The sequence below is a fragment of the Rhipicephalus sanguineus genome, chromosome 9 (genome assembly GCF_013339695.2).
Source record: "Rhipicephalus sanguineus isolate Rsan-2018 chromosome 9, BIME_Rsan_1.4, whole genome shotgun sequence".
Lineage (NCBI taxonomy): Eukaryota > Metazoa > Arthropoda > Arachnida > Ixodida > Ixodidae > Rhipicephalus > Rhipicephalus sanguineus.
The window spans coordinates 137,038,775-137,065,129 of record NC_051184.2 but is presented as its reverse complement, the minus strand read 5'-3'; the positions used below and the strand labels follow the sequence as shown (position 1 = coordinate 137,065,129).

General features: G+C 45.1%; 2 protein-coding genes across 2 annotated transcripts in view; both read left to right on the top strand.

Moving 5' to 3' along the window:
- The window catches only part of LOC125759985 (protein O-mannosyl-transferase TMTC1-like), a 90,083-nt gene extending 84,813 nt beyond the window's left edge, over nucleotides 1–5,270 (top strand). The window contains exons 8-9 of the mRNA XM_049419528.1: nucleotides 1,733–1,905; nucleotides 5,099–5,270. Of these exons, the coding sequence (XP_049275485.1) occupies nucleotides 1,733–1,905; nucleotides 5,099–5,270 (345 nt within the window). The remainder of the gene's footprint in view (nucleotides 1–1,732; nucleotides 1,906–5,098) is intronic.
- On the top strand, nucleotides 5,103–25,783 carry LOC119406106 (protein O-mannosyl-transferase TMTC1-like). The gene is made up of 10 exons (XM_049419307.1): nucleotides 5,103–5,266; nucleotides 5,408–5,521; nucleotides 5,964–6,107; nucleotides 8,528–8,739; nucleotides 9,201–9,336; nucleotides 10,330–10,474; nucleotides 17,429–17,566; nucleotides 21,683–21,805; nucleotides 22,547–22,624; nucleotides 22,842–25,783. Exons 2-10 carry the CDS (start codon nucleotides 5,442–5,444, stop codon nucleotides 22,974–22,976), a joined length of 1,191 nt encoding a protein of 396 aa, XP_049275264.1. The 5' UTR covers nucleotides 5,103–5,266; nucleotides 5,408–5,441; the 3' UTR covers nucleotides 22,977–25,783.
- Nucleotides 25,784–26,355: the final 572 nt, after the last annotated feature.

The window sequence follows — 26,355 nt, the reverse complement described above, 5'->3', positions numbered from 1 at the left end:
TTTCGAATATTGAAACAAATGGCCATATGGGTTCGTTTTATGGAAATATACAATTAATTACAGTCAGGGGGTGAGTAACCGGCTTTTATTGCTTCTGACACACCAGCAGTTCTATGTATTGGGTGTTAGCGCAAACACACGGACAGAGGGTCAGCTGCCTGTCATGATATTCAGTTAATTAATTCGGTTTTAGGGGCGAAGCTCCTTAAGGCGGCACCCGTTCGTCCCTCGTAGTAGTGCGTAACCAGTCGTAACGCTAGTACCAGATCTTGACCTCCAAGGTGGTGCCGGTGGGAGATTTTTCCTGTGCGTTGTTGAACAATAAAAAATTCGCAGCGTGCGCGTTAACTAAAAGCCGAATTCTTCTGTCTCTCATTCCCCATTAGCAGCCATTGGCATGTTCCAGTAGGAAACGTTAGTAGAAGTAGAAGTGTAAGTGTTAGCTAAAAGCCGACTTCTTCTGTCTCTCATTCCCATTAGCAGCCATTGCCTACCTCCAAGGTAGTGCCTGGTGAGATTTCTCCTGTGCGTGATTAAACAATAATAATTTTGTTCAAAACGCCGTTGATTGATGAAATAAACCAACGAAAGACGCCAGTTGTTTTCTAAAAGCAAAACGAAAAGACGCCAGATGTTTCTAAAGCAAAACGAAAAGACGGCAGCTGCTTAACGAAAGACGCCAGATGCTTTCTAAAGCACTGGTTTTCTAAACAATGAAAATTCACAGCGTACATGTAAAATTAAAGTGAGCTGCAAGTCGTCATAACTCTCATCGAACCTTTAGTATAAACGCGCCCGATCTCACGTCGGTGATGATGTACTGGGCAGAATTCACGCAAGATTCACGGTTTACCGATGAACCTCCGCAGCTTCGCCCACTCATCATCATTCACTCCGTGGATATGCTGTGATTTTTTTATGGCGCAAGAGCAGCTGAGGCTATGGTGCGCCAGTCACAAGGTGTTAAGTAAAGAACAGTGAAATGGCAGCCTCTCATAAATGCCATATTATCAACGTGTATTGCTCTCAAAACTCAATAGCGAAGATGCATATCTCTGTGTCCCTGTGTTTTCAATGTTTCGTAGCATCTACCGCGAGCCTTATCAAACTGGCCGATCACGCAGTTGAAATTCTATGTATTGTTAAAAAATCGTAAATCGATGAATAAAGGTTGACTTTGAAGACCTAGTAATATGCTTGACCATTATAAGGTAGACGTAGAGACGACATCCTTGCAAGGTAACACAAAAATGAGCTTGGAAGCTCGAAGTATTCACTATAAACGAAGTTAAGGTGTGATAACACGAATACAATAAAAGAGAAGAAGATGGCAGAAGCGCCGCGTTGCTTTCTTCTCTTTTGTTTTAGTTTACACGTCATACCTTCCTTTTTGATGAATCCTTACCACCTTATGAGCGAGTTGATACGAGCTAGTTGGTACAGTTCCATAGTGAAAAAACAGACAGTCCTGTGTAATTCCTAGTCTGTGTCTACGTCGCGCTGTTTTTTCACCATGGACCTCACCACCTAGCTCAACCTTCTGCCCCCTGAAGCATTGTCTTCAACATTCGAACGTGTGTGCATGAAAGTGTGTGTGTGCTTCTATGTGCATGTCTTCAGGTGAAACTTGCTGGAATCAGATACACTGCGTGAAATTTCTATCGATAGCAGTACACTAACTTGGAGCGAGAATTTTTAAGCGACCGGGTGCCGTTTTGCGTGTTGCATGAAGACTGCCAGTGGATCAAGAGAGGAGTGCTGTAACGACAGTGTCGAGCGAGTAGACGAGACTTCATTAAGGCTACTAGTGCCGCTGCTCCTGACTGTGCTGCCTTTCCTGCCGGCGTCTAACCTGTTCGTCACCGTCGGCTTCGTCGTAGCCGAGAGAGTTCTCTACATCCCAAGGTACAGAATACTTTACATAAGCAGGCATGTATCACAACAGCGCCAATGACAGCGGTTGCATGGGTGCCTATGACTGCGGATAACGAAGGGTGTTCAAAAAGTGCATTGATTTGATCTAATCGGCATGCTGACAAATAATTTTTAATAACTAATTCAAATAAGCAAATTACTACTTTCTAGAAAAACAAATTAATGCAATGTTCCCGTACGATCCACTTTAATTTTCAACGTAGTTACTTCAGAATCAGTTAAGAATTCGACATCACGTCAGTTAAGAAGCTCGTTAAGAATTACCAAGGGTATAAATAATAATTAGAAACAAATGTATGTTACGACAACCTATAAGTTTGGTAACTGGCTTGGTCCCACGCGCAGTGCATATTTTTATCTCCGATGGGCATTGAATTCTTCCCTGTATCTCCTTAATGAAAGCCGCTTTTTTTTTTTCTTGGTAGGTAGCTTTGTTGCCACACAAAGAGACAACGGCTGAACGAAGCGCCCTTTACAGGCTACCCCGAATTGTTCGCAATTTTGGTGAGGTTTGTGCAAAAATGACAACACTAAACAGTCGTCATATCGCTCTCGTGCCAGAGCTAAATAAGAGCTCAGCATGGCTTATTGATTTATACAAACCAAGTACGAGGAAATGCGTACTTCAATATAGGAGGCCGATAATTCTTAATTTGCATCGCTTGTTTTCATGAACGACCGTCGCTATCAGTGCTTCGCATTTCGGGCGAAGCACAATATTTTATTTCATGAACTCTTTTCTATTTCTTCTTACAATTTTTTTTTATTGCATGTATACCTTAGTGGGCGTATCTATTGCGAACGCACAGCCCCCGCAAAATTTTCCTGCATTTCTTGCACATAATGATGCATGTAATGCTTGTGCAATAAACTGGCGAACACAGCGTTTGCCTCTCATAAACTAGCTTAAATTGCTGTTTGTGGTCTCGAAAAGCGCCCACTTTTGTAAAAGCGCGCGCCGTAGTTTAGATATGGCGCGTCTGTGTTGAAAACTGCAGTACATGGGCTGACAGACTGTCGTTAACTCGCATTCATTTTAGCAGCACAAATTAGAAACACGCATACACAAAAGATGAACAATCCTGTTGCAAGGGGTATCGCTCCAGCGAGACTCCACTCCTTGTTCAAGGATTTTAAGAGCGAAGCTGTTTAAGCCGACCGTACAAACTTTGGTGTGTGCAAATGCGTACAAAAAGCTACCATCATTATGAACGGGCATGTGCCACAGAAACTGGGGCGATCCCACTACTCACTGTTGGTTCGCTAAAAAGGAAAAAAGCCAACAGACGGGTGGCAAACGCCAATGAAGATTTCTAGAGAAACGTAACCAGTAATTGAGAAAAGCTTTAATAAAGTGCCGGGATTGACCCAGTGATCAACATCGGGGCCGCACGTTTCAGCTTCGCTGAAGCATCTGTACGGAGTGTTTCGGCGGTACGTACAACGAGAGAATACTAGGGAACGGGAAAGGCAACGGCGGCTGCGAGGACTCCCGGAAGCGATAGAAGACCTACGCGAACCACAATGTGCGCGTAGAGAGAGGTGCGAACGCTCGGTTTCAGCTCGAGTTTCTGTCTCTGGAGTTTGAACATCCGTGTCGAGTCTGTGACTCTCTGGCGCCTAACTCGAACCTCTCTTAGCCAAGATCAAACTTAGAAACAACCTAGTATCACCTAGCTAAAGGCTAGGAACAGCAGAAATAACCAGATTAGACTTCAGAATCGTCCAGCTTCGCTCTTTTAAGCCTTGCGCGACTTAGCAAGCTTTGCCATGTTTTTCCATCTCTTCCGGCTTTTCTGTTCCCCGGAAGTTCCGCTTTATTTGGACATACGCAAGAGGAGGGAGGTAGACAGGACGAGCGATGATCTACTGATTTCACTCCAAGATGCAGACAAACATGAATATAATGTTTTTTTTGTCTCGAGGTGGACAGCTGTCATACGAAGCGCTGTATCGCGCCCTTTGTTCTAACGACTTCTCACAAGTTTGCGTTCGTCTCAACGTTTTGAATGGACGTGCACATGAATATCCGGCAAGCACTTTGCGTTTGACTGATCATGAATGTTCTTCCGCGGCTGCCTGTTGACGCATTAGAACTGGCTACACCTGCGTATGCGCGGTTTGTATGTACTACGCTTACGTAGAAATTGCATTGCCGGCATTTTTTGTGTGCACGCCGTTACAAGTCGGTTTATAAAGCGGCTCTTTCAAAAACAACTCCAATGGAAACGTTTGTTTTGCAAACCATTATGCCCTGTTGTTTCTTTCTCGTTATTCTGCGTGAGGTGCCTAAAAAAGTGCTTTCCATGCGCTGCGAATCTTCACGTAATTGCGCCCGGTTCCAGTAAATCGGAAAAATGGTCGTACGTTTCCATTTCTTTATTTCTCTTTGTTTGCGAACCAGTGCTCAGGCATTTTCTCTCGTTGCGTTGTGTAACTCTGTGCGCTAAGTTATTTGCTTACGCAATCGCCCATAGCGTGATTTCTTTTCCCCTATCGAGACTTTTCTGCGCCGTTTTATTCATCGTGCATGCAGTTGGTAGTTTGCTGTTTCGAACAATGGCAGACTCGGCTTGCCAGGGAAAGCACATAATATTTTGCTCAGAACTTATTGTACGTGCGTGTGCTTGTGCCTGTGCATCATTCTGAAATATTTATTTCTGCACGAGTCCGTAATTTCGTAGCAGACATGTAGCTAACCGCTTATTTCTCTCCGCTTTTCTGTCCCAATGTCTTGACTGTTTTGTCCTTGTTGGTTGCTATGAAAAATAACTCATGGCGTCAATGATTCGTCCAGCGACCTGACAGAATTCACAACTATTTTATCTTCTATTTAACTATTAGTTTATTTTTTTGCTTCGGCAACAACCTGCTTCTTGCACTAATGCGTTTGATAGCACCATCAATTTCGAATTTCTGCTTTTTGTCTCTTCTTTACACACAGCGCTGCGTGTGCTTTAATTTATTTTTCGTGCTGCGCTCGTTTTGTCTGGCAGTCAGCTAGCCTTTCACTGTAGAACGTCACCTTCTGAGGTTCGCATAAACACGACAGAAATGTTGTTTTTTATTTCTTCGCTGCACTAACTTCGAGCTTATCTGTTTAGTGCACCGTTTAACACTTAGATGCTGCTTATTTCGTTGCACTCCAATGTTCCTCTTACAGCATAGGCGTGACTCTGCTGGTGGCCGAAGGGTTGTGCCGCCTTCAAGCGCGTTGCTCGCGAACGCTCCGGTGGTGCACTACCAGCCTCTGCTTCATTCTAGTGCTGCTCTTCGCTGCACGCACCTGGAACCGGAACAGCGCCTGGGCGTCCAGAGAGGCCCTGTTTGAGTGAGTTAAATTCGCATTTTGTTTTCGCTTTTAGCTCAAGTGCGTTTTACATTTCGTCTTCTTTAAATGTCGATGTTAATTTCTCTTCTCTTGTGTTGAATAAATGTAAATTAGCTAAGCAATGTTACCTGTTTTTTCCAGATCAGGCATTAGGGGCCTTCCGGGAAACGCAAAGATGCACTACAACTACGCCAATCTGCAGAAGGACATTGGCAACTCTGACTTGGCCATCAAACACTATAGGCTGGCAATCGAGTGAGTCTATTACTGATATAGTTTTAGCACACCGCCACTCATATTTAGTAGTTTTTATTTATTTATTATTTATGTACTTGTTAAGCATCAAATGTTTTTAGCTCTAGTTGTAGGTGACCTTCAAGTGACCTTGAGCCAAAACCCTGCGCCAATATCCTGGTGCGCAAACGAGACCCTCCGGGTATAAAAACGAGGTCATCCGGGCAACCATCCAAATAAAAAAAAGCGGTCTCTGGCCACTAACTCTTTGTACAGGACCACATTACATACGCTGGTTACGGCACAAACAAATTGAAAATATTGCTTTTTGTTATTGTTACTGAGGCTTTCCCTTGCGCTGACGATGACGTTAGCTGTTTATTTTGAACACAAAGGGAAAAAATGTGTAATTGGGCGTAATGCAAAAGGGTGAACTTAGAACTGTTCCTCCTGGTTCACGCAGGTTGTGGCCAGATCACGCCAGCGCTCACAACAACTTGGGCACTGTGGTGACGTCGGCCGAGGAATCTGAACATCACTTCCGGTACGCCTTGCATGTCAATCCAAACCACCCAGGGGCTCATTTTAACCTCGCCAATATCTACAGGTACGTGTGACTTTCCCACTGCGAAGCGGCGGAGTTATCATACCCACGTTGTCGGAGAGAACCGCGTTCACGAGAAGGAAAACCGATTATTAATAACAGTAGGCCACACTCAAAGCCTCAGCAGCCTGAACAAAAAGTTTCAAAAAGCTTCGGTATATCTAAGGTTACTCAGAACAGCTTAGTAATTTGGCTAGCATTTGGCAGTATATTGGTATCTTTAAAGCATGGGAGCAGGGTAATCATATACTAAACAGAAACTCGTTTACCCATTTGTAATCAAAATGTTCATATATGAAAAGTGGGAGGCACGATCTCTCCAATGCTATTCGCCGCGTGTTTACAGGAGGTTTTGAGGACCCTAGATTGGGAAGAATTAGGGATAAGAGTTAATGGAGAGTATCTCAGTAACGTGCGATTCACTGATGACATTGCATTGATGAGTAACGCGGGAGACGAATTACAACAAATGATTACTGAACTCGATACGGAAAGTGGAAGACTAGGTCTGAAAATTAATATGCATAAAACTAAGCTAATGTGGAAGAATCTTGCCGGAGAACAGCGCTTTGCGATAGGGGGCGACACACTGGAAGTCGTAAAGGAGTACGTCTACTTAGGACAGGTAGTAACCGCGGAGCCGAACCATGAGAGTGAAATAACTAGAAGAATAAGGATGGGATGGGGCTCATTCGGCAAGCACTATCAAATCATGAATGGTAGTCTACCACTATCCCTCAAGAGGAAGGTGTATAACAGCTGCATCTTACCGGTACCTACCTACGGAGCAGAAACCTGGAGACTTACAAAGATAGTTCAACTTAAATTGAGGACGACGCAGCGAGCGATGGAAAGGAAAATGATAGGTGCAACCTTAAGAGTTAGGAAGAGAGCAGAGTGGGTCAGGGAACAAACGGGGGTAAAGGGCATCATAGTTGAAATCAAGAAGAAATGGATATGGGCCGGGCGCGTAGCACGTCGGCAGGATAACCGGTGGTCATTAAGGGTAACTGACTGGATTCCAAGAGATGGCAAACGTGTGAGGGGGAGACAGAAAATTCGGTGGGTAGATGAGATTAAGAAGTTTGTGGGTATAACGTGGCAGCATAAAGCACAGGACCGGGTTGATTGGCGGAACATGGGAGAGGCCTTTGCCCTGCAGTGGGCGCAGACAGGCTGACGATGATATGAAAAGTACGTTTAGCGTACTTTACAACTCTGTGTGCTCGTACAGATGTTTACATAGGCGTATGTTTGCGTGCTTGTGTATTCAAAGGATAAATAAAAAATATAAACGTCATTATAACTCACTGCTTTCTTGAGAGAAGCTTACGTGCATTCCAAAGAAGAAGCAATATTATATGACTTCGTAGCGTTTTAGTCTTTAATTTTATCGCAACAGTACTTGTATTTGTCTGACTGAACGGTAAACGCAAAAACATCTAAAAACGTGGTCATGCGCTTGTCGAATGTAATCAGTCTAAAATACACACGTTTTTCGTTACTCAGCCTTTGTTTTCTATGCACGATGAAAGCTCCAGATATTTGGGATGTTGAGGGATACTTTCAAGGTGTCGAGAAAAAGCGCGGCAGCCAAGGGTCGCGAAAGTCGCCCCGTTTCTCGCTTGGAGGAACGCGGAAGTAACGTGCAGCAATTTGAAGTCAGGAGATTCTTTGTTTCATTCGACATTTCTCGAAGAATCGCGCTGTCCTAATCACTTGCGCAATTGGTCAGTGTCACGAGAGAAACCTCGCCTTTCTGTTATCTCCTGCCTGTGCCTCTCGTGCGATAGCAGCCACGAAAACTGCCACAGTGTGGATCACGTGACTACATAAGTGGGCGTCCATAGGACGTTGGTTTACCGGTAGCAAATAATATAATTAAATAAATAATTGCACGTGACATAATTTTGCCAATCGCAGCAAATTCCTTAAGCTCTTCGTGAAGTCCGGTGCTAGTGTGAACACACCATTAAGCACGTTACTAACACTTCGTCGAGCATGAGCCAAAATAAAGTATTAGGAAGGGGCTTGCGCTATTCTGTATGTTTGATTATGTCCACGGATACGCGTAGTGATTATGGTCTAAGCTTCGATGGTAGGTTCTGAACCCAATTCTTTATTGACGATATTACCGCTATATTATTCTTCCACGAGGCATTGATTTACTAGAAGTATAGACAGCTGTGCTAGTGGCAAGGACTCATGATAAATAGAAAAGGTAGGCGTGCAAACACGGGAAGTGATCAAAACAAAACACTACGATCGTGTTGTCTGGAACTCTACCCTTGTGTCCATGTTTGCACTACTACCTTCTTCTATCGAGCATTGACTTATTATTTGCCTGAAAATAAATCTATCACGCCGTAATCATTTACTTCGGGCCAAGCGAAAAGGAAATATCCCGTATTTTGTACGTGCAGCAAGCAAGGCGAGAAGGATATTGCTAGAACCTTGCTGGAGCGAGCGGTAGAGCTTGATCCCGATTTTTGCGAGGCGTACTCGTCGCTCGCTGCACTCGCCGCCGCAAAGGGAGACCTTGCTGAAGCCGAGAGACTGCACCAGATGGCGCTAAGCAGCGACGACCGAAATGCCGACGCGAAGAACAACTACGGAACATTCCTTCAGTCACAGGGTGAGGCCGACATTACTGTCACTTGCACACCAATACATATATTGCATCCAAAGTCGTGCATTGCATTCAAGGTGTTACTTACGAGCCTTTTCAGTAACTTCGGATAAACTATCGCTAAGTCAAATCAGCTCCACTGCATAAACACCGCTACTTTAACGCATAGTGGGATTCCCGAGCTCCGATCTGAACATACAGGAGTCAAATAGAGCGTAATTTCAAGGCCCGGCACGTTTCGTGATATAATATTCTGAAGTTACATTGCTAGTTTGCATGCCATTTGACATTATTAATGATTTAAACCTGATACGGTTTCAGAAAGAAAAACTATCTAAGCGTCAGGGCGTGCTTTCACGTGGCAGGTGTATTGACGCTAATATAAAACACCCAACTTAATTTACTCGGGGGCATACAGCGCTGTTTCTTGAGCTTATTCAAGTCACAGTATTCCCTCTTCTGTACAGGACGCACTGAAGAGGCCATGACACAATACCAACAAGCTCTATACATTCAGCAAAACCACACCGTGGCACTCCTCAACGCAGCTAGAATCCTTCGCACCATGAACCTCAATATGCAGGCCGAGAGCCTCTACAAGAGGTAAGCTACGAGAATATGCTTATAACCGACCTGCTTGCACAGAACTACATTAAATAATGCATTTAACCTTTTCATGGCGATTTTCTACCAGCGTGACATCCGTGGTCACCTATAAAAACAGAAATACGTTGAGTTCATTTCTTGGCACGTTACTTTACAGCATATACATCGTAAATAATGCCCTAATAAGCTTCAGAAGCACTTGGCTACACAATGAAGCAAAACCTCAAATAATAATTTTTTCACGTGTCTGATTCGACGCCCCTAGCCACGGCATAGCTTTAATAAAACAAATCAGCATCGATTCATAATTGTGGCAAACCAAACATTCTCGGCACAAGCGGTGGTTCTCAGCGGGTACTTGCTGAGTCATAACTTGGGAGGAGGAAACGCAGTTGGAGAGTTAGATTTCCAAGGCTGGCTGCCTGAAATAATGCTGCCTTGTAGTTCATTTTCACCTTTCAAGGTTTCGATATTGTCAAAACTACGTGCTGATGCTCCCTTTTGTGTTCTAGGCCTTCGGATAGCAGCAGATTCGCCAGTATATACATCAGCGCTCGCGCCAAGGTGGCCTCAAAAGCGCCTCTATTCTATCTAGTCAGGTAACAATGACGTCGCTGTGGTATTTGCGCTGCACTTGCTAATCAAGGAGCTGCTAAAGAACGTCCACCGTTGCATGACGTCACAGATATTAGAGAATTAATTTCTCTTCCGTGTTAGTACTCTCGTGTCGTTACCTTTCGCTTCCTACATAATCTGCTTAGAACACTACTTACCACAGTTGCGTTTTACCCTATGCACCGAAAGGCGGCGCATAACAAATCTCAGGCTGCCGTTTCTCTACGAAATGTGTGTATCGATTGGAAGCAGCACCATAATACAAAGGTTGCTGTTAAACAACAACATACAGACAGCACGTGAAACTAGGTACAGTGGCTGACCTTGCAAAGTTTCAGTGTCCTTGATAATGTTTCTTCCTTCGTTAACGAACAGGGCCCTCGACATTGAGCCGGATCCACAGGTGATGGACAATCTCGCTGTGTTCTACGTCAATGCTGGTCGCCTGGATGAAGCAAGAGAGCTGTTCGAGGAAATCGATCGCCTTTTCCCGGAACACCGTGAAAGCAAGGTTCACCATGTGAGTGGCGAACGACAAGCAGAAAGTTGTGTTAAGCAAGTGAAAATCATTAACACCTGGGATGTTGGTAGCGTTCGATAGTAACGGCTGCCACTTTTCACATGGAACAAATGTTAGAAGGTTAGACTAGAAATGAACGGCCATTTGTGCTACATGTTGAATACTACCTCACTTGGGCAAAACTTCTGCCTTTCTTTTTACTGGTTACCGTTAGGCGGCATTCTTGAAAGAAAAAAAAAACGAGTAAAGTTTTCGAATAGACATTCTAGGACTTTGTCTGGTAAATATAAAAAATAGGTATAAAAATACCGATGAACCCCTTAAGAAACATCATAAATGCCCGTGAATATATATATATATATATATATATATATATATATATATATATATATATATATATATATATATATATATATATATATATATATATATATATATATATATATATATATATATATATATATATATATTGATGGCACGCGTTTAGCGTTGAGTCCGTGATGCGGTTATTAAAGAACTAACACAGGTGAAGCGACCAGCAGTCCGAAACAGAGCAAGCACGAGCACCAATTGTCCTCATCGTCGTCTTTCACTGGCGCTCCTGTCTGCGCCCTATTCCTTCTGCAAATCACTCCCCCGCAGAAAAGGAGCCATCCTGGCGACCGAAGCAACAGGTACGACTGGTGGTCGTAGTGCGGCTTCAGTCGGTCGAAGTGAACAGTCGCACTACCACGGCGGCGCCGGTCTCCAGATGGTTGAACGGGCTCCACAACATAGTTGACCGGAGATGCTTGACGTAGGACGCGGTAGCGGCCTTCATACTTAGGCAGTAGCTTTGTGGAAAGGCCAGAAGCAGAGGAGGGAACGCGAAGCCACACCAATGTTCCAGGCGAATATGACTGGGGAGGCAGGTTTGCGTCATGGCGGTCCTTCTGGCGTGCTTGGTCTTGTGCGGTTAATGAACGTGCGAGCTGCCTGCATTCCTCGGCATAGTTGGCGACTTCAGATAGAGTTGTGGACTCTGAGCGTCCGGGCGGTACAGCAGAATCGTATCCTTAAATGAGGAAGGTTCGCGGCCGTAAAGAAGAAAGAAGGCGGAAAATCCTGTTGTAGACTGAGGGGCGCTATTATAAGCCTAGGTAACAAAGGGTAGTATGCGGTTCCAGTTGGAGTGGTCAGCGGAGACGTACATGGACGGCATGTCGCCTATGTGTGGTTAAAGCGCTCAGTCATTGCGTTGGTTTTTGGATGGTATGCGCTGGTTGTCCGATGCACAACGTTGTATTCACGGAGGAGGGCTTGTACGGCTTCAGAGAGGAGCGTGCGTTCGCGGTCGCTCGCGAGGCGCGCCGTGGCGAACAAGAAGTTTGTGAATAAGCCGACTTCACGTGACGTGGCCTCTGGCAGCGCGGCAGTCTCAGCATAGTGTGTCAACTGTCAAGTGATCAATTACGACGATCACCCAGCGGTTCCCATCAGGTGTGTACGGAAGGGGGCCGTACAAATCAATTCCGATGGGATCAAAAGGCCGGGAGGGACAAGGCAACGGCTGGACTGGTCCAGTGACTATACGCGGTGGGCTCTTCCGGCGTTGACTCTTGGAGCATGGACGCACGTATTGGCGGACGAAGCGGTACATTCCACGCCAGTAATACCGCAGGCGGAGACGTGCATAGGTTTTGATTACACAAGCGTGGCCGCATTGGGGATCCGCGTGAAAGGAGGCACAGATATCGGCACGTAGATGGCGAGGAATCACCAACAACCACTTGCGACCATCAGATAGATAGTTGCGGCGGTACAGGAGCCCATCGCGGATGGTGAAATGTCGAGCTGTGCGCCGCAGCGAACGAGTGGCGGTACGCGGGGATGGCTAAATAGGAACTTCATTAAAGAGACTATCCAATGGTCCTGGCGCTGCTCAGAAGGCATGTCAGCGTGTGTAAGGAACGCAGAATCCTAGCTGGAAACAGACGCATTTCGACAGTCATGGGGAAGTGGAGAGCGAGAAAGAGCGTCGGCGTCTGAATGTCCACGGCCTGACCTGCAGACGACGCGGATGTCGTATTTTTCGAGACGCAATGCCCATCGAGCTAGACGACCAGATGGGTCTTTTAGTGACGATAACCAGCAGAGGGCATGGTGATCAGTCACAACATCAAATGGGCGGCCATATGCGTAAAGTCTAAATTTTGTGATTGCCCAAACGGTGGCTAGACATACTTTCTCCGTGACCGAATAACTTTCTTCACCTCAGCGAAGAAAAGAACTCCGCCCCTTGCAAACAGTCGAGCGCGTCATCGATTCTGGGGAGCGGATAAACATCTTTGCGTGTGATCTTGTTAAGGCGCCTATAATCAACGCAGAATCGGATGCTACCGTCCTTATTTTTCACGAGTACCACGGGGAAGGCCCAAGAACTGTGGAACGGCTGCATGACGCCACGACTAAGCGTATCAGTCACCTGGTCATCAATAACTCGGCGTTCAGCGTGAGAGACCCGGTATGGACGCTGACGCAGGGGTGCATGGCTGCCGGTGTCTATATGATGAATGATTGCAGACGCTCGGCCCAAACTGGTTTGCTTGTAGTCGAAAGACGTCCGAAAGCGGGTGAGAAGACTCAAGAGTCGGTTGCGTTGAGCAATAGGAAGGTCCGAACTAATTGATGGAATGAAGGCGTCTAGGGAAGATGTGTTGGATGTAGTAACGAGATTAACGCCGGCGACCTGGAGGCTTGTTGTGCGATCGGGCAGTTGGCTAGCGCAAACAGAATCAATGTCCTCAAGTCGCCCTATAGCCTATATTCTCCGCGGAACACTGTGGCTGCGACCGCGAGCAGGTTCGTGACATAAATGCTGGAGCAGGAGTTTTCGATCGTGACTAGAGCAAAGGGGAGAATGACGTTCTTACGAGAAGTGAATGCTTCTGACAGTGTGAACATGGCGATAGAGAAAGCATAGTTGCCGGAGATCGGCACACAAAGCGAAGACATAGGTGGGATGTCCGTGTCCGCGGCGACAACGACACGAGGAAAAGATGACTTGCCAGAATCGATGTCGGATATCGCTGATAATTCTAGTTCGGCACGGGCACAGTCAACAATGATATGTGGAAAGGAAGTCCCAGCCCAATATAACTTCGTGCGAGCAGTGTGGAAAGACGACGAATTCGACCACATACAAAACGTCCTGAATGAGTAGCCGAGCCGTGCACGTCACGGAATGTTGTATGTGATGCGCGGTTGCCGTACGGAGAGAAATACCAGAACGCGGAATCGTAATATTTTTTTAACTTGCGACACATTGCTTCGCTCAACACAGGCACAGCAGCTCCAGTATCGACTCAGGTGTGCACAGCAACACCTTCAATGAAGACTGTTATTTCGTTAGCAGGTTGAGAACGAGGTCTTGTAAATTTTGACAGCGGCGAAGTTCTTGCCTCCGGAACTGCGATGGTCAGTTTTCCGTTTGGACGGGCGACGGACGACGAATCATTGGCGAAAGCGAACGTCGGCGCGGGGAGGGCGATCGACGTGAGTTCAAGGTGCGGCGGTTCGATGAAGAGGGGTCCGAAGTAGCGTGGGAGGGCATCGGCTGTGGTGGCTTTGTACGGGCGTAGCTTTAACTTGCGTCAACGGTACCTAGACGGGGAAGGCGGCGGCGGCAGAAACGCTCGACATGGCCGGGCAATATAGGAAGTGAGGCACTCTCCAGACAGTTGGGCGCGATCACGCAAGCGCTGTTCCGCGCGGAGCTTACGCACTGTCGGTCCGCCGAATACGTCCGCGAAAGTCGTTTTGAAAAAGGCCCAGGTGGTAATCTCAGCCTCGTGATTGCGAAACTAGAGTTCAGCGACTCCTCTCAGGTAGAACTGGACGCGGCGGAGTTTGCCGTTATCTTCCCACTTGTTCTTGACACTCACTCTTTCGTACGAAGAGAGCCAGTCTTCGACGTCCTGCTCATCAGTACCGCTGAAGATGACCGGGTCTCGCTCGCTTGAAATACCGGGACAGCGAGCAGCTGGGGATGTGGCAGCATTCTGCTGGGCAACGTCGTCAGGCATTGTTGTCGGTGAAGGTAGATTCCGGTTACGAAGTTCCAGAGTGCAAACGAAAACCAGCACTCTCCACCACTTGATGGTCCGTGATGCGGGTATTAAAGAACTAGCACAGCTGAAGCGACCAGCAGTCCGAAACGGAGCAAGCACGAGCACCAACCGTCCTCGTCCTCGTCTTTCACTGGCGCTCCTATCTGCGCCCTATTCATTCTACAGTGTATATATATATACATATATATATATATATATATATATACACATTAAAGAATGTCTTTTTGCTTCAAGAAGATCGGTCTCCTATCGAAACATCGACAAGTGTTTTAGAAGCGTACGCCTTTTGCCTATATACGTATATGTTCATGCGCATTTTATGTTAAGTTTATTATATATATATATATATATATATATATATATATATATATATATATATATATATATATATATATATATATATACAAGTTACAGAAGAGGACTTTTAGGAGCGCTCCTTTTTTATTTGTTACTGCCAAGGAAAGTAGAGGGGATCATATATGTGGTAACTATGGCGAGGCGTAGAAGAAGGATCTGTAGCGATGACAGTGACTACGTTCACCACTTAAGCAACCTAAGAGAAACATTAGTTAAAAGAAATTACCCGCAACATGCTCTAAACAAGGTCTACAACGAAGCATATCAACTAGATAGGAAATCATCACTAGCTCAAAGGGTCCCCGTAGCACAGCCCAACCAGTCGGCAGAATTTATAACCAAATACTCAAATGCGCTACCAAACATAAACAATATCCTCCGTAAGTATTACCCAATACTGGCAGGCAACGAGCGCCTTAGAAAAGCGTTTCCCGGAGTACCAAAGGTCATGTATCGCCGCAATAGGAATATTAAGGACATGTTAGTGCATGCAAAAGTAAACCCTCATTCTACTGCCCACATAACACCTTGCTCTCGTCCAAGATGTAAGATTTGTAAACACCTTCAAAATGACGTTATAGTTGAAAGCACCGGAAGTGATTACGTCCATAATATAAAATCTAGTTTTACCTGCACTAGTTCAAACGTTATCTACAAGATAGAAGGTTCATATTGTCAAAAACGTTACATTGGCGAAACGGGACAACCTGTTAATGTTAGATTAAACGTACATCGCGCGGACACGGCGAAGAAGTTACCCAAAGCAGTGGCACAGCATTTTAATGTAGCAGGTCACAACTTCGAAGATCTCAAACTTTACATACTTCAGTCAACGTTCCGGTCCCCAAGAGACAGAAAATATACAGTCATACCTCATTCAGAAGTTCAATACACTTCAGCCAGCAGGTATTAGCGTTTATAGAGGGGCTCTTGAATCTATTCGGTATGGTACATACACAAAGAAAACCAATGAGAGTTAAGCCCTTCTAGGAATTTCGAACCTACCATTTGTAAACTGCCACGTGCTTCCACTGACAATCATTCAGCGAAACATATACCCTCCCCACTCCTCTACCCACCGCTTTTTGTTCCTGTCTTCTTTTTTCGCCTCCCTTGTGACTCACCAAGTTTGTCACGGTGGCCTCTCCCCTCCCCACTCCCACTCTGGCAGTTACTCTCCCCTTGTCTCTTGTGGTTGAGAAGGCACGAAGCCTATACGCACGATAGCTAAGGAAATCAGTTCCAGCCTTGAAGATAACAAGTCAACTTGTGGAAACGTCGGTTCGAGCACCCAGCCCCTGTTCACGGATTTTTAGGGGGGAAGCTCCTTTGGGTGTGGTTCTGTCCCTCCTCTGTAGTATGTAGTAGTAGGTATCCACCTCTAGTCCGTGGAGTGTTCACTAGATATTGCTGTCGTAGCCACCTCTAGTTCTTAGAAAGATCCCTAGATGGCGCGGAGGCGCTCGCTGCGTTGCAGACGCGTGCTCTAGTCCCCCTCCCCCTCTCCCGCCTCGCGACGCCGACGGTCCGCGCTCGCTGCGTTGCAGACGCCTGCTCTTCTAGTCCCCTAGTGAGTTTCTTGATTTAAAAAACTGAGTGCTCGCGCTGTACAACCGTTCACTGATCACCTCGTATATATAGGCACTGGATTTTGACCTCCAAGGTGGTGCCTGTGTGAAATTTCTCCTGTGCGTGATTAAACAATAAAAACTTCACAGTGTTCATGTAAAATTAAAGTGAGCTGCAAGTCGCCATGATTCTCATCGACCCTGTAGTATAAACGCGCCCGATCTCACGTCGCTCATGATGTACTGGGCAGAATTCGCGGAAGATCCACATATGGCGTGTGTCATTGGTGGAAGGCAATCGTTCGATTTAATGCGGCGACGTACGCTAGGGGGACCGTTGTAATGAAGGGACCACGTAAACCAACAGTACAATAAAAGTTTGATGTTTAATATATACAAGGTGTTTCTCACGTGTTTACGTGATCATATACTGGGCGAATTACTCGGAGTATTCACGGTTTACCGATGATTTTCTCCTTAGCTTCGTCCCACTCATCATCATTCACTTCGTTTATATGCTGTGGATTTTTTCATCGCAAGCTTCCATCTTCCACTTTCTGCAGTTTTCTTGGATACCTTCTCGCAAGGTACATGAAGAGAGAAAAAATTAACGCAGTCATTGTCGCATAGAGAAAATATCCAGATAGCAGTACAACTTAAAAAAAAAACATACTTTTCACATACTTGAGGTCCCAGCAAACGTAGTTTCAAAACAGACGTTGAGAGACGTCAAATGTGTTTAGAGGTTGTGTGGCTACAATAAATGTCTATTAGGCGCTGCATTTATACCGCTCTGTTTTGATATGAGTGAACGCCTTTGTATTCCTTCCTAATTATGCGAAGGCAATTAATCAATAGTGTTTTTTGTCTAATATATTGATGAAAGCAGCCTACAGTATTTCATTTTATCTTATTTTCAGGCTCAACTTCTGATTCGGCTACGAAGTTTTCGAGCAGCTGACGACCTCCTGCTAGATGTGATCCAGCACAACAGCACTGACAGAGCAGCCTTACACACCGCTGCTCTTTTATACAACCACATCAACCGCACAGTCGAGGTACCTGTTACCTCGTATCAAATTGCTTCATAAAATTTTTGTTTCTTTGCAGACTAAGCATTTTAATTTGCATAGAAAATGAGTTGACTGTCGATTTCTCGTAGCTTGCACGTGCTTAAAAGCACCGCTATTTCTTGCTTCTCTTCAAAATTTGCGTAGCGTAAATTTACCTGCAGGATTGTGTGAACAATCCTGCAGTCCCGAAACTAATGTTACCCTTAGGAAAATTTTTGCAGCGCAAAATAACACAGGGACGAGAAGGGAGGACACAACACGTGCGCTAACTTTCAACAAAATGGTTTATTTCAACCGAAGCACGAATATATACAGCGGTGATGCTCAAACGCTACAGCCAGATGTCATGCGCAGAGAAGTACTGATGTGATGCGCAGAGAAGTATTCTGAGTTTAACAGGAGACGTGCAGAGAAGTGAAATTTCTTATCATAGCCTTTTATAGAAGATATGCGCACGAACTACAAAATTAATGCATATTCAAAAATACAATTCTTTTTCTGACAGGGACAGGGACGGCGTGCTTACACAATCGCTACCCAACTTTGCGATTTCGGCGGCTTCTACTATTAGTCTCGTTAGTTCATCACGGTTAGTCAATAACACCTTGGTGCTCTCAAAAACCGGGGCACACCCACAAGCTCTGCAATGCATCGCGAGCCAGCCATCGTTACCCTTCTTTACAAGGTTGGAGTGCTCCCGTAACCTGTCATTCAGACAGCGCCCCGTCTGTCCGACGTACTGCTTTCCGCAAGAGAGGGGAATCTGGTACACCACCGCCTCTCTACAGTCCACGAACTGAGTTCTATGTCTTATCTTGCAAGCGGAGGCGTTTTGCGGTGCTGGACTACTCAGTCTGCAAATAGAATTAAGCTTGAACGGGGCGGAAAAAACTACCTGCACATTAGCACGTGACGCCACCCGTTTTATGTTATGCGAGATTTTGTGAATGTACGGCACAACAGCTATCTTGTTTCGCGCGGCATCAGCGTTGGAACGACGACCTTGATTAGCGTGTCGGTATTTCTTAATCAAGGCCTCGGCGACTGACACCTGGAAGTGCACGGGATAGCCAGCTTCCGAGAGGCGGGAGGATTGCTTCCAGAGTGTCCTTTACACAGTGTTCACAAGATTTGCTGATAGCGTTATCTAGGCAGTGTCTGACGATGCTTCTTTTTACGAGTTTGGTGTGAGATGAGCTGAACGGCAAGAACTGCTTGTTGCCCCTTGGATCACACTGCCAGCAGGTCCGGTTATCAAGGAACGTGAACTTGATATCAAGGAAGCGGAGCTTTCCATCATGAGTAGGCAGTTCATGCGTTAATGACAAAGGGTCTAGGCACTGTCGGAACAAGTTCAGTACGTTAGCAATTGGAGGTTCAGAGGGAACTCGGTCGCGTTTAAAAATGATCAGGTAATCGTCGACGTACCTAAAGATTCGCCACATACCTACGTCAGATGACAAGCTAAGTAGCTTTTTGTCAAGCTGGGCTAAAAATAAGTCACTGAGAAGCGGAGCGATACAGGACCCGATACAAACTCCTTGTTTTTGAATAAAAGGCTTATCGTCCCAGAGGATGAACGTTGACTTCAGATGAAAAGATAAAAGTTCTAAAAAGCTTCTTGACGACACCCCTGAAGCATCCTTGAAGTCAATCCACCCAAAGCTTTTGATACTGTCACTAATACATGTCAGCAGTTGGTCATGGGGTAAGGAGTAGTACAGATCCTTTATGTCAATGGAGAAGGCATACAGACCTTCGTTACTAAGAGGGCTGATAGCTTTGAGCACATCATTGGAATTCTTCACTAAGAAAGGGTCGTCGATTTGCAACAGCTTGAGCTTATCCTGTATGAACAGAGCCACTGACTTTTGCCACGTATCATTTTCAGACACAATTACGCGGAAAGGAACCTCCGGTTTGTGCGTCTTGGCGCTAAAAAATACTTCGAGAAAATCTTTTTTGCTTTTAGCAAATCTAGAACTAAGACTAGAAAGTTTGAGTCTTTCGCACAAATCCCTAGAGCAGCTCTTAACCTTGTTCATTGAAACATCGACACGATTCTCGAAGACTGTCGAGACTGCCTCAGAGGCTTTCGAATTGTACATCTCACCGGTGAACACAGCAGATCCACCTTCCTTGTCGGCCGGAAGCACGCGCAGGGAATGTTCTTTCAGGTAGGCGAGTACAGAGGAACCTTGCAAGGCGCTTGCTTGCATTTGGATAGGACGTCGACGCCCTCAGAGACGCACCTCTTATCCGCGGATTCCGGAGCCTGGCGGGATACACGACGTACAAACGACAGCAGCTCGGGGGGAGAGTGCTTGGGCTCGACGGCGAACTTGGGACCCAAGGACAACACAGTCCTAACATCAGCTGGAAGGACCAGAGACTCGGGCGAGTGAATTAAGTCTCGGGCCGCTGGAGGCTTCTTCGGTAACCGAGTGCGCAGCCTGGCCAATTGGCGGGACCAGATGAACTCGGTGACTTGGCTGGCGATGCGAAGGAATTGCCGGAGACTTCGTCTGGCTAAGCTTTCCTTTGTGTCCTCGTAGAGTGCGCTCGTCAGCATCTGCCGCAGTAGGCGGGCCTGCCTGTAGCATTCAGACTTGAGGATTTTTGTGATCCTCATTCCATTTCCAAAAGACGGGTTACCCCGCCACGGTGGTCTAGTGGTTATGGCGCTCGACTGCTGACCCGAAGGTCGCGGGATCGAATCCCGGCCGCGGCGGCTGCATTTTCGATGGAGGCGAAAATGTGTGAGGCCCGTGTACTTAGATTTAGGTGCACGTTAAAGAACCCCAGGTGGTCGAAATTTCCGGAGCCCTCCACTACGGCGTCTCTCATAATCATATCGTGGTTTTGGGACGTTAAACCCCAGATATTATTATTAAAAGACGGGTTACATCCACCGAATAGCAACCGTGACTAACCGTGATGAACTAACGAGACTAATAGTAGAAGCCGCCGAAATCGCAAAGTTGGGTAGCGATTGTGTAAGCACGCCGTCCCTGTCCCTGTCAGAAAAAGAATTGTATTTTTTGAACATGCATTAATTTTGTAGTTCGTGCGCATATCTTCTATAAAAGGCTATGATAAGAAATTTTACTTCTCTGCACGTCTCCTGTTAAACTCAGAATACTTCTCTGCGCATCACATCAGTACTTCTCTGCGCATGACATCTGGCTGTAGCGTTTGAGCATCACCGCTGTATATATTCGTACTTCGGTTGAAATAAACCATTTTGTTGAAAGTTAGCGCACGTGTTGTGTCCTCCCTTCTCGTCCCTGTGTTATTTTGCGCTGCAAAAATTTTCCTAATGTCTTACCAACAAGGCCGAATTTCTCCCCTTGTAATGTTACCCGTTCTACCTCTCAATGAAATCATTTTTTACGACAATATTAATAGTTCACTGTTCGTCTTTAGACGTTTGTAAAGATGATTTCGCACGCGCGTAAGATTTTGTCTTTAATGTGACATTTACAATAGACAGCAAGTAGTATTCGGGTCATTGAACTTTTAAGAGAGATAAGTACATAGACCAGGGCATGGGGCAGTGGCGCTTCTGCCGCAGCTTTTGAATCGAAATGTGATTCGCTAGATTTATCAGATGCGCTTCTGAAACATTTGAGGATGGCGATTAATTATTTGTCCAATTACATTCTATGAGGTCTGCTCTTACCATTGGAGTACTATAGAAGAATAGTAAAAAGGGCTTGGAGTACGGATTAATTTGTAATGCATTTTTGCATGAACAGCTTTGACACCCTAAAAGAAAGTGTTTTGCATGTCTTCATTATATATAAATATGCAATGAACTATCTGTATACAGCATCGTAATTATTCTGCATAAGTAGTGAATATATTGCTCTTGCGCTTTTTCCCTTTCCAGTGTTTACTGTTACTGCTATTGTATATAATTTTATTAGCTCTATGTTATAAATCTAGAAATTTCGCCATGGTTGCAAATTTTTTTTTCGCTTATGTCAATAATAAGTAGATTAGTGATCACTGTGTTTTAACGCATCGCGCGCGCGAGAGAGAGAATGCTCTGTAATGGGAAACAGAATTCTGTCGTTTAATGCTTGGGTTTTATTGCAGGCACTGGGCTACATACTGAAGGCTTTGAAGCTGTGCGATGTTGACGATCTGCTTTGTGCAAAAATACACAGCGATCATGGTGACATACTGAAGGACTTGGGCGACCTCAGCTCCTCAGCACAGGTTGGTGCTTTGGGTGTGGTGTCATTTATTAGATTATTGAACACAGGTTTTCATACGCGAAAGTAGTGTCCGTGGATTATTGACGTTTCGAAAGCCTGAGTAAAGATCAGGCTCGTTTATAAGGTCCTTAATTTTGTTTCTTTGTATTCTGCCAAGAGTTATCATGATGCGGTTATTTTAACATAATTTCGCGTCAGGTAAGTACGCGTACGTACTTAAGAACATAATGAAAAATAATAATATAAAAGCAAGCTTCAGCTTCCGAAGCACGTATTGATGAAATTCGATATTTTGTTAAATTGTAATGTATTTTTACACGCCAATAAACAATTTTCTGACATAAAGGTGTAGACTACACTTTAGTTAGAAAATAATGACACGCAATATCGTTGCAAAGAACAATATTACTAGTCATATATATTTCTCAGTTGCTGTAGATAAAACGTAAATTTGACCAAAATACACACATTTTATAATATCACATCTTGCACAGTACGATCAATATCTTTCCCCGTTTACAAATTATCTGCATATGCGTCAAAGGAAATTCGAAATAAATGCCGTAGAAACACCAATTACTTGCTAATTGTTTCCTATAGGCTGGAGCCCACGTGTGCATATCAAAGCGCGAGCTTCAAAATATTTCGGTTATGACTTCACATATGTGTTGCTTTGCAAATAATAACATGTGTGAAACAGAGGTAAAGCTTCGAAAGAACCAAATTTTGTTTACTGCTTCAGAGCTACGAAGTCGCCATTCGTCTGGATCCTGACTTCGCACACGCTCATCTGAACCTTGCTGTGATCAGACATTTGGAGGTGAGCATTGATATAGGGAGCTTTTGCAAATATTTCAATTACCGGTTTAATCATGCGTCAGTAATTATTTTCGTCACTGAAAGATTCAGCAGCTTATTACTTATTCATTTTTTCATTTACTAGTACCGCACTTGTGCTCAAAAGACTCGTTACTTTATGCAAGACGCTTTCAGTGCGTTCCTTTAGCTAACACCTTATGCTACACGTTGCTTTCTAGAGTGACTACCCAGGTGCGTATCGACACTACCAAGTGGCCCTCTCTCTGGACCCAAAGAACAAGCTCATCACAGACAACATGGCCAAGTTGAGGCGGAGAATCACTAGGCCACTGCCTTTCCACGACTGCGTTTAGTGCTGGTGCGTCGTCGGAGTGCATTTACCGTGCCGCTTTTCTGTGTATGGACACTGACGCTTTGGCGGTACCTCTCGAACTGGATTCACAGTGTATCGCATTCTACGTTCCGCAAACATCGTGAGTGAACGTGCAGACGTTCCGGTTAGTTCACTCTAACTCTGGAATGATGGCATCACGACTCGTGATTGAGACTCCAAATGTTCTAGGTGTGTGTATTGGATCTATTGCTGCTTCGCGATATCCCGTCACATTCCACACTGCTGATAAAGCCACCCACACATGGACTGTGGAATTATCGTGTCCGTGAACGGACGCTCATAGCTTTGTAAACATGCTTTTTTTTTACGTGCAGGTATGCCGGATTCGATTTGCCGAAACAGTCTGCAGTACATCCGCTCCTTGAAAGTCCATGGTGTCAGACCATGGATTTTCATGGTGTGATCACAGTGTGACACTATGACACGATCATGGTGTCACAACATTATCGCGTCGCGCCATGTTGTTCTGCAATGTTGCAGGTTATTCAGTTTTACCACTGCTTTAATACAGGACTGATAAGAATGTGCATTACATTGGACTGTGGTGTTTCTATTGTGCAAAAAAAATATTGCTCTGCAAAAGTTTCGCCTACAGATTCCTGGTCGCACGAAAGCTTGAAATAGATCTTGCGGGCTTTTAAACTGAATGTGAACAAAAGTGACCGGGGACTACGATCCTGTTCTCATATAGGCCTGTCCTTACACCATTTGAAGCAGAAAGGGAAAAAATTCGACAAGAATCTTCTTATTGATTGTGCCATGTTTTTTTAACCTATTTATGTGTCCCTTCATTGCCACGACCTCTGTGGGTTTTCTGCACAGAAAAGTACCACTTCTTCGAGTAGTGGCATAAGACTATGCAACATAGTGCCTAGATTTCCGACTCTCAGTGATGTTATTCAGTGCGCTACTGCAACTTAACTCTCTCAAAGTGTGACAGGTTTGCTCAGATGTAGCTGCTGTGACTGAATCATCGTGTGTGTCGTCCTATCGAAGCTTACGAATAAGCGACGTCGGAATGCAGCAGCGGATACAGGGAAATGTCGCGATGTAACATGTCTGACGTCATCATCGCGATGCAGCGCACGTAAGCATTGAGTGTCTTTGTGTGGCCTACAACGTCTCTGAAAACTCTGTGTACTTTCCGTTTTGCGGGATGCTATGCAGGAAGGAGTACGGAGCTGTTGAATGACATGTATATTTGTGTAAAAAAAAGCCCTTTTTGGGGGAGGCGAGGGGGCAGGGAAGAGGCCCTATCGCGCTTTGAATGACAGGGAGTTTACCTAGTTGATACGGATTCAGCATAAAAGAAGACAGGCGTGTAGATACGGGCACAAGAAAGTTGATCAAGACAACACAAAGCCGTGTTTGTGTCGGCTTCATCTCTAGTCCTGTGACCGTGTCTGCACACATACCTTCTTTTACCACCGTGCCATTGCCCCGTGAAGGGTTTTCTTGGGCTAACTATTGTTGTACTTATGATTCTGCCGTTTTTACAAATGCGCAATGGAATATTTTTTTTGCTCATTACAATGGCTCCATGTCAGTGAAACTTATATGGCACAGAAGAAGCAGGCACATGGAAAGAAATTGCGGGGTTTTGTATTGATGAGCTCCTTCGGTCATCTCCACAGGACAGTGATACTAGATATTGTAAGAAGGAAAGCTATGATTTTTCAAGGGCTCGTTTGTTTAGATATTGTAAGACAGTTCATAACACTCCACGGTACCAACCGGCCATCATAAGTTGTGAACAGTTACCTAGTATTGTTTACGCAGCCTGCGTTTAAACAGCAACATGTAATTGTGCGAAAGCTTGTGACAGCAACCGCATTACCTTGGTACACAGTTCGAAGCGTCGCAAACGAATGACTACGTATAGTCTGGTGAGGCTGTTTAATTTAACGCGACCAGTCAAAGAAACGAACGATTGCTCAAGTTCATAGTTGTGATACGAAGAAGCAAATAGGCCTCCTTAGGCTATGCCAACACACCTTTTCGTCGCTCTACATGAGACAATGCCACCAGATTTCTCGCGCGATTGGGTGAAAATTGTAATCCGTGTAATTGTATTGGCGTAACACTGAGCGTACGTGCTTTTTATATAAAGTAAGCAGGCTGTCTGAGATAACAGGTCAGCTTTAAAATGTTCTCACGAAGCTTATTTCGCCGTAACAGAAATTTGATCGTAGTAATTGTGTAACTTATAGGTGTTTATCGTATCCAAAACGTTTCATACACTGAATATATTGCCTTCCTTCCACTATAGCTGCATAACGGCGTCCTGACTGCCGGATGAGCTTGCAAGAGCCGTTATTTGCGTCGCCTTACTTCACCAGAGCCTAGCAAGAGTAGCTTGCCTTCTAGAAGGGTGTCTCACTTTGTGACTCATTTGGTCAATCGTCGCGAGTGCTAAGTGTTCATTGACATTATTGCTTGACGACGCTGAATCGCCCCCAACTGATGTTGTGTTTGTATAGCCCACGAGAAGTGATGTCATCGAGTTGTGTGAGGTTTTTGTGTATAGTTTTGAGCCTACGGGAAAAACTCAGTTTTTTTCACCGTCAAATATCTCTATCGCCGTTTTGTAGAACTATTTTTATTATAGCCCAATCAACTGAAATAGCCCGTGTCTCTGTCCCGTATGTATGCTTACCTGTCATCGCATGTACCAGAGTGACATTGTTCGAGTTGTCATTTCGTATTTGTGCGACTGAGTGTTCTCTGTGAGTAAACATGTTTGTAGATGCAATGATGTCATGGTACCCCACACTTCGAAAAAAAAAAGCGACGGCTTCATGAAACCCTGTCACGTTTTCATTCGCGTTTTCTGATATACCGCTTTCCTTTGTTTGCTGTAGCGCGCGTCCCCACTCCAAGTCCAGCCCACTGGCGGTCCGGAGCGCGCGCCTCGAAGGTCACCTCTTCTACACGGTCTTCTACAAGATATGTCGAGAATAACTCGCTTGAGATAGTTAAGAGCTGTGGCTTCTTTACAGTGATGCTGCAAAACGCACTTAGAACGATAGAAATTGATGACGTAAACAAGAAAATAACGCTATCTAAAAAAAAAAACAGAAACAACCATTCCATTCGGCGACGGCGAGTGACCATTGTGCCGAGCACGTCTCCTTGTTGCACCTTATTCGTAGTTCTTTAGTCCTTCGGCACATTTCAACATCTACGTGCCGACAGGCACGATAGCAGAATGAAATTGTTGGTAAACCGTTTTTCTACCGCATTTACTTTTCATCCTCAAGAAAGCCTCAGGCCCCGGCGCGCGGGAACAGAATAACCCTTTCGCTACCGTAAGGGAAAAAAAGTGCGCCAAATTTACC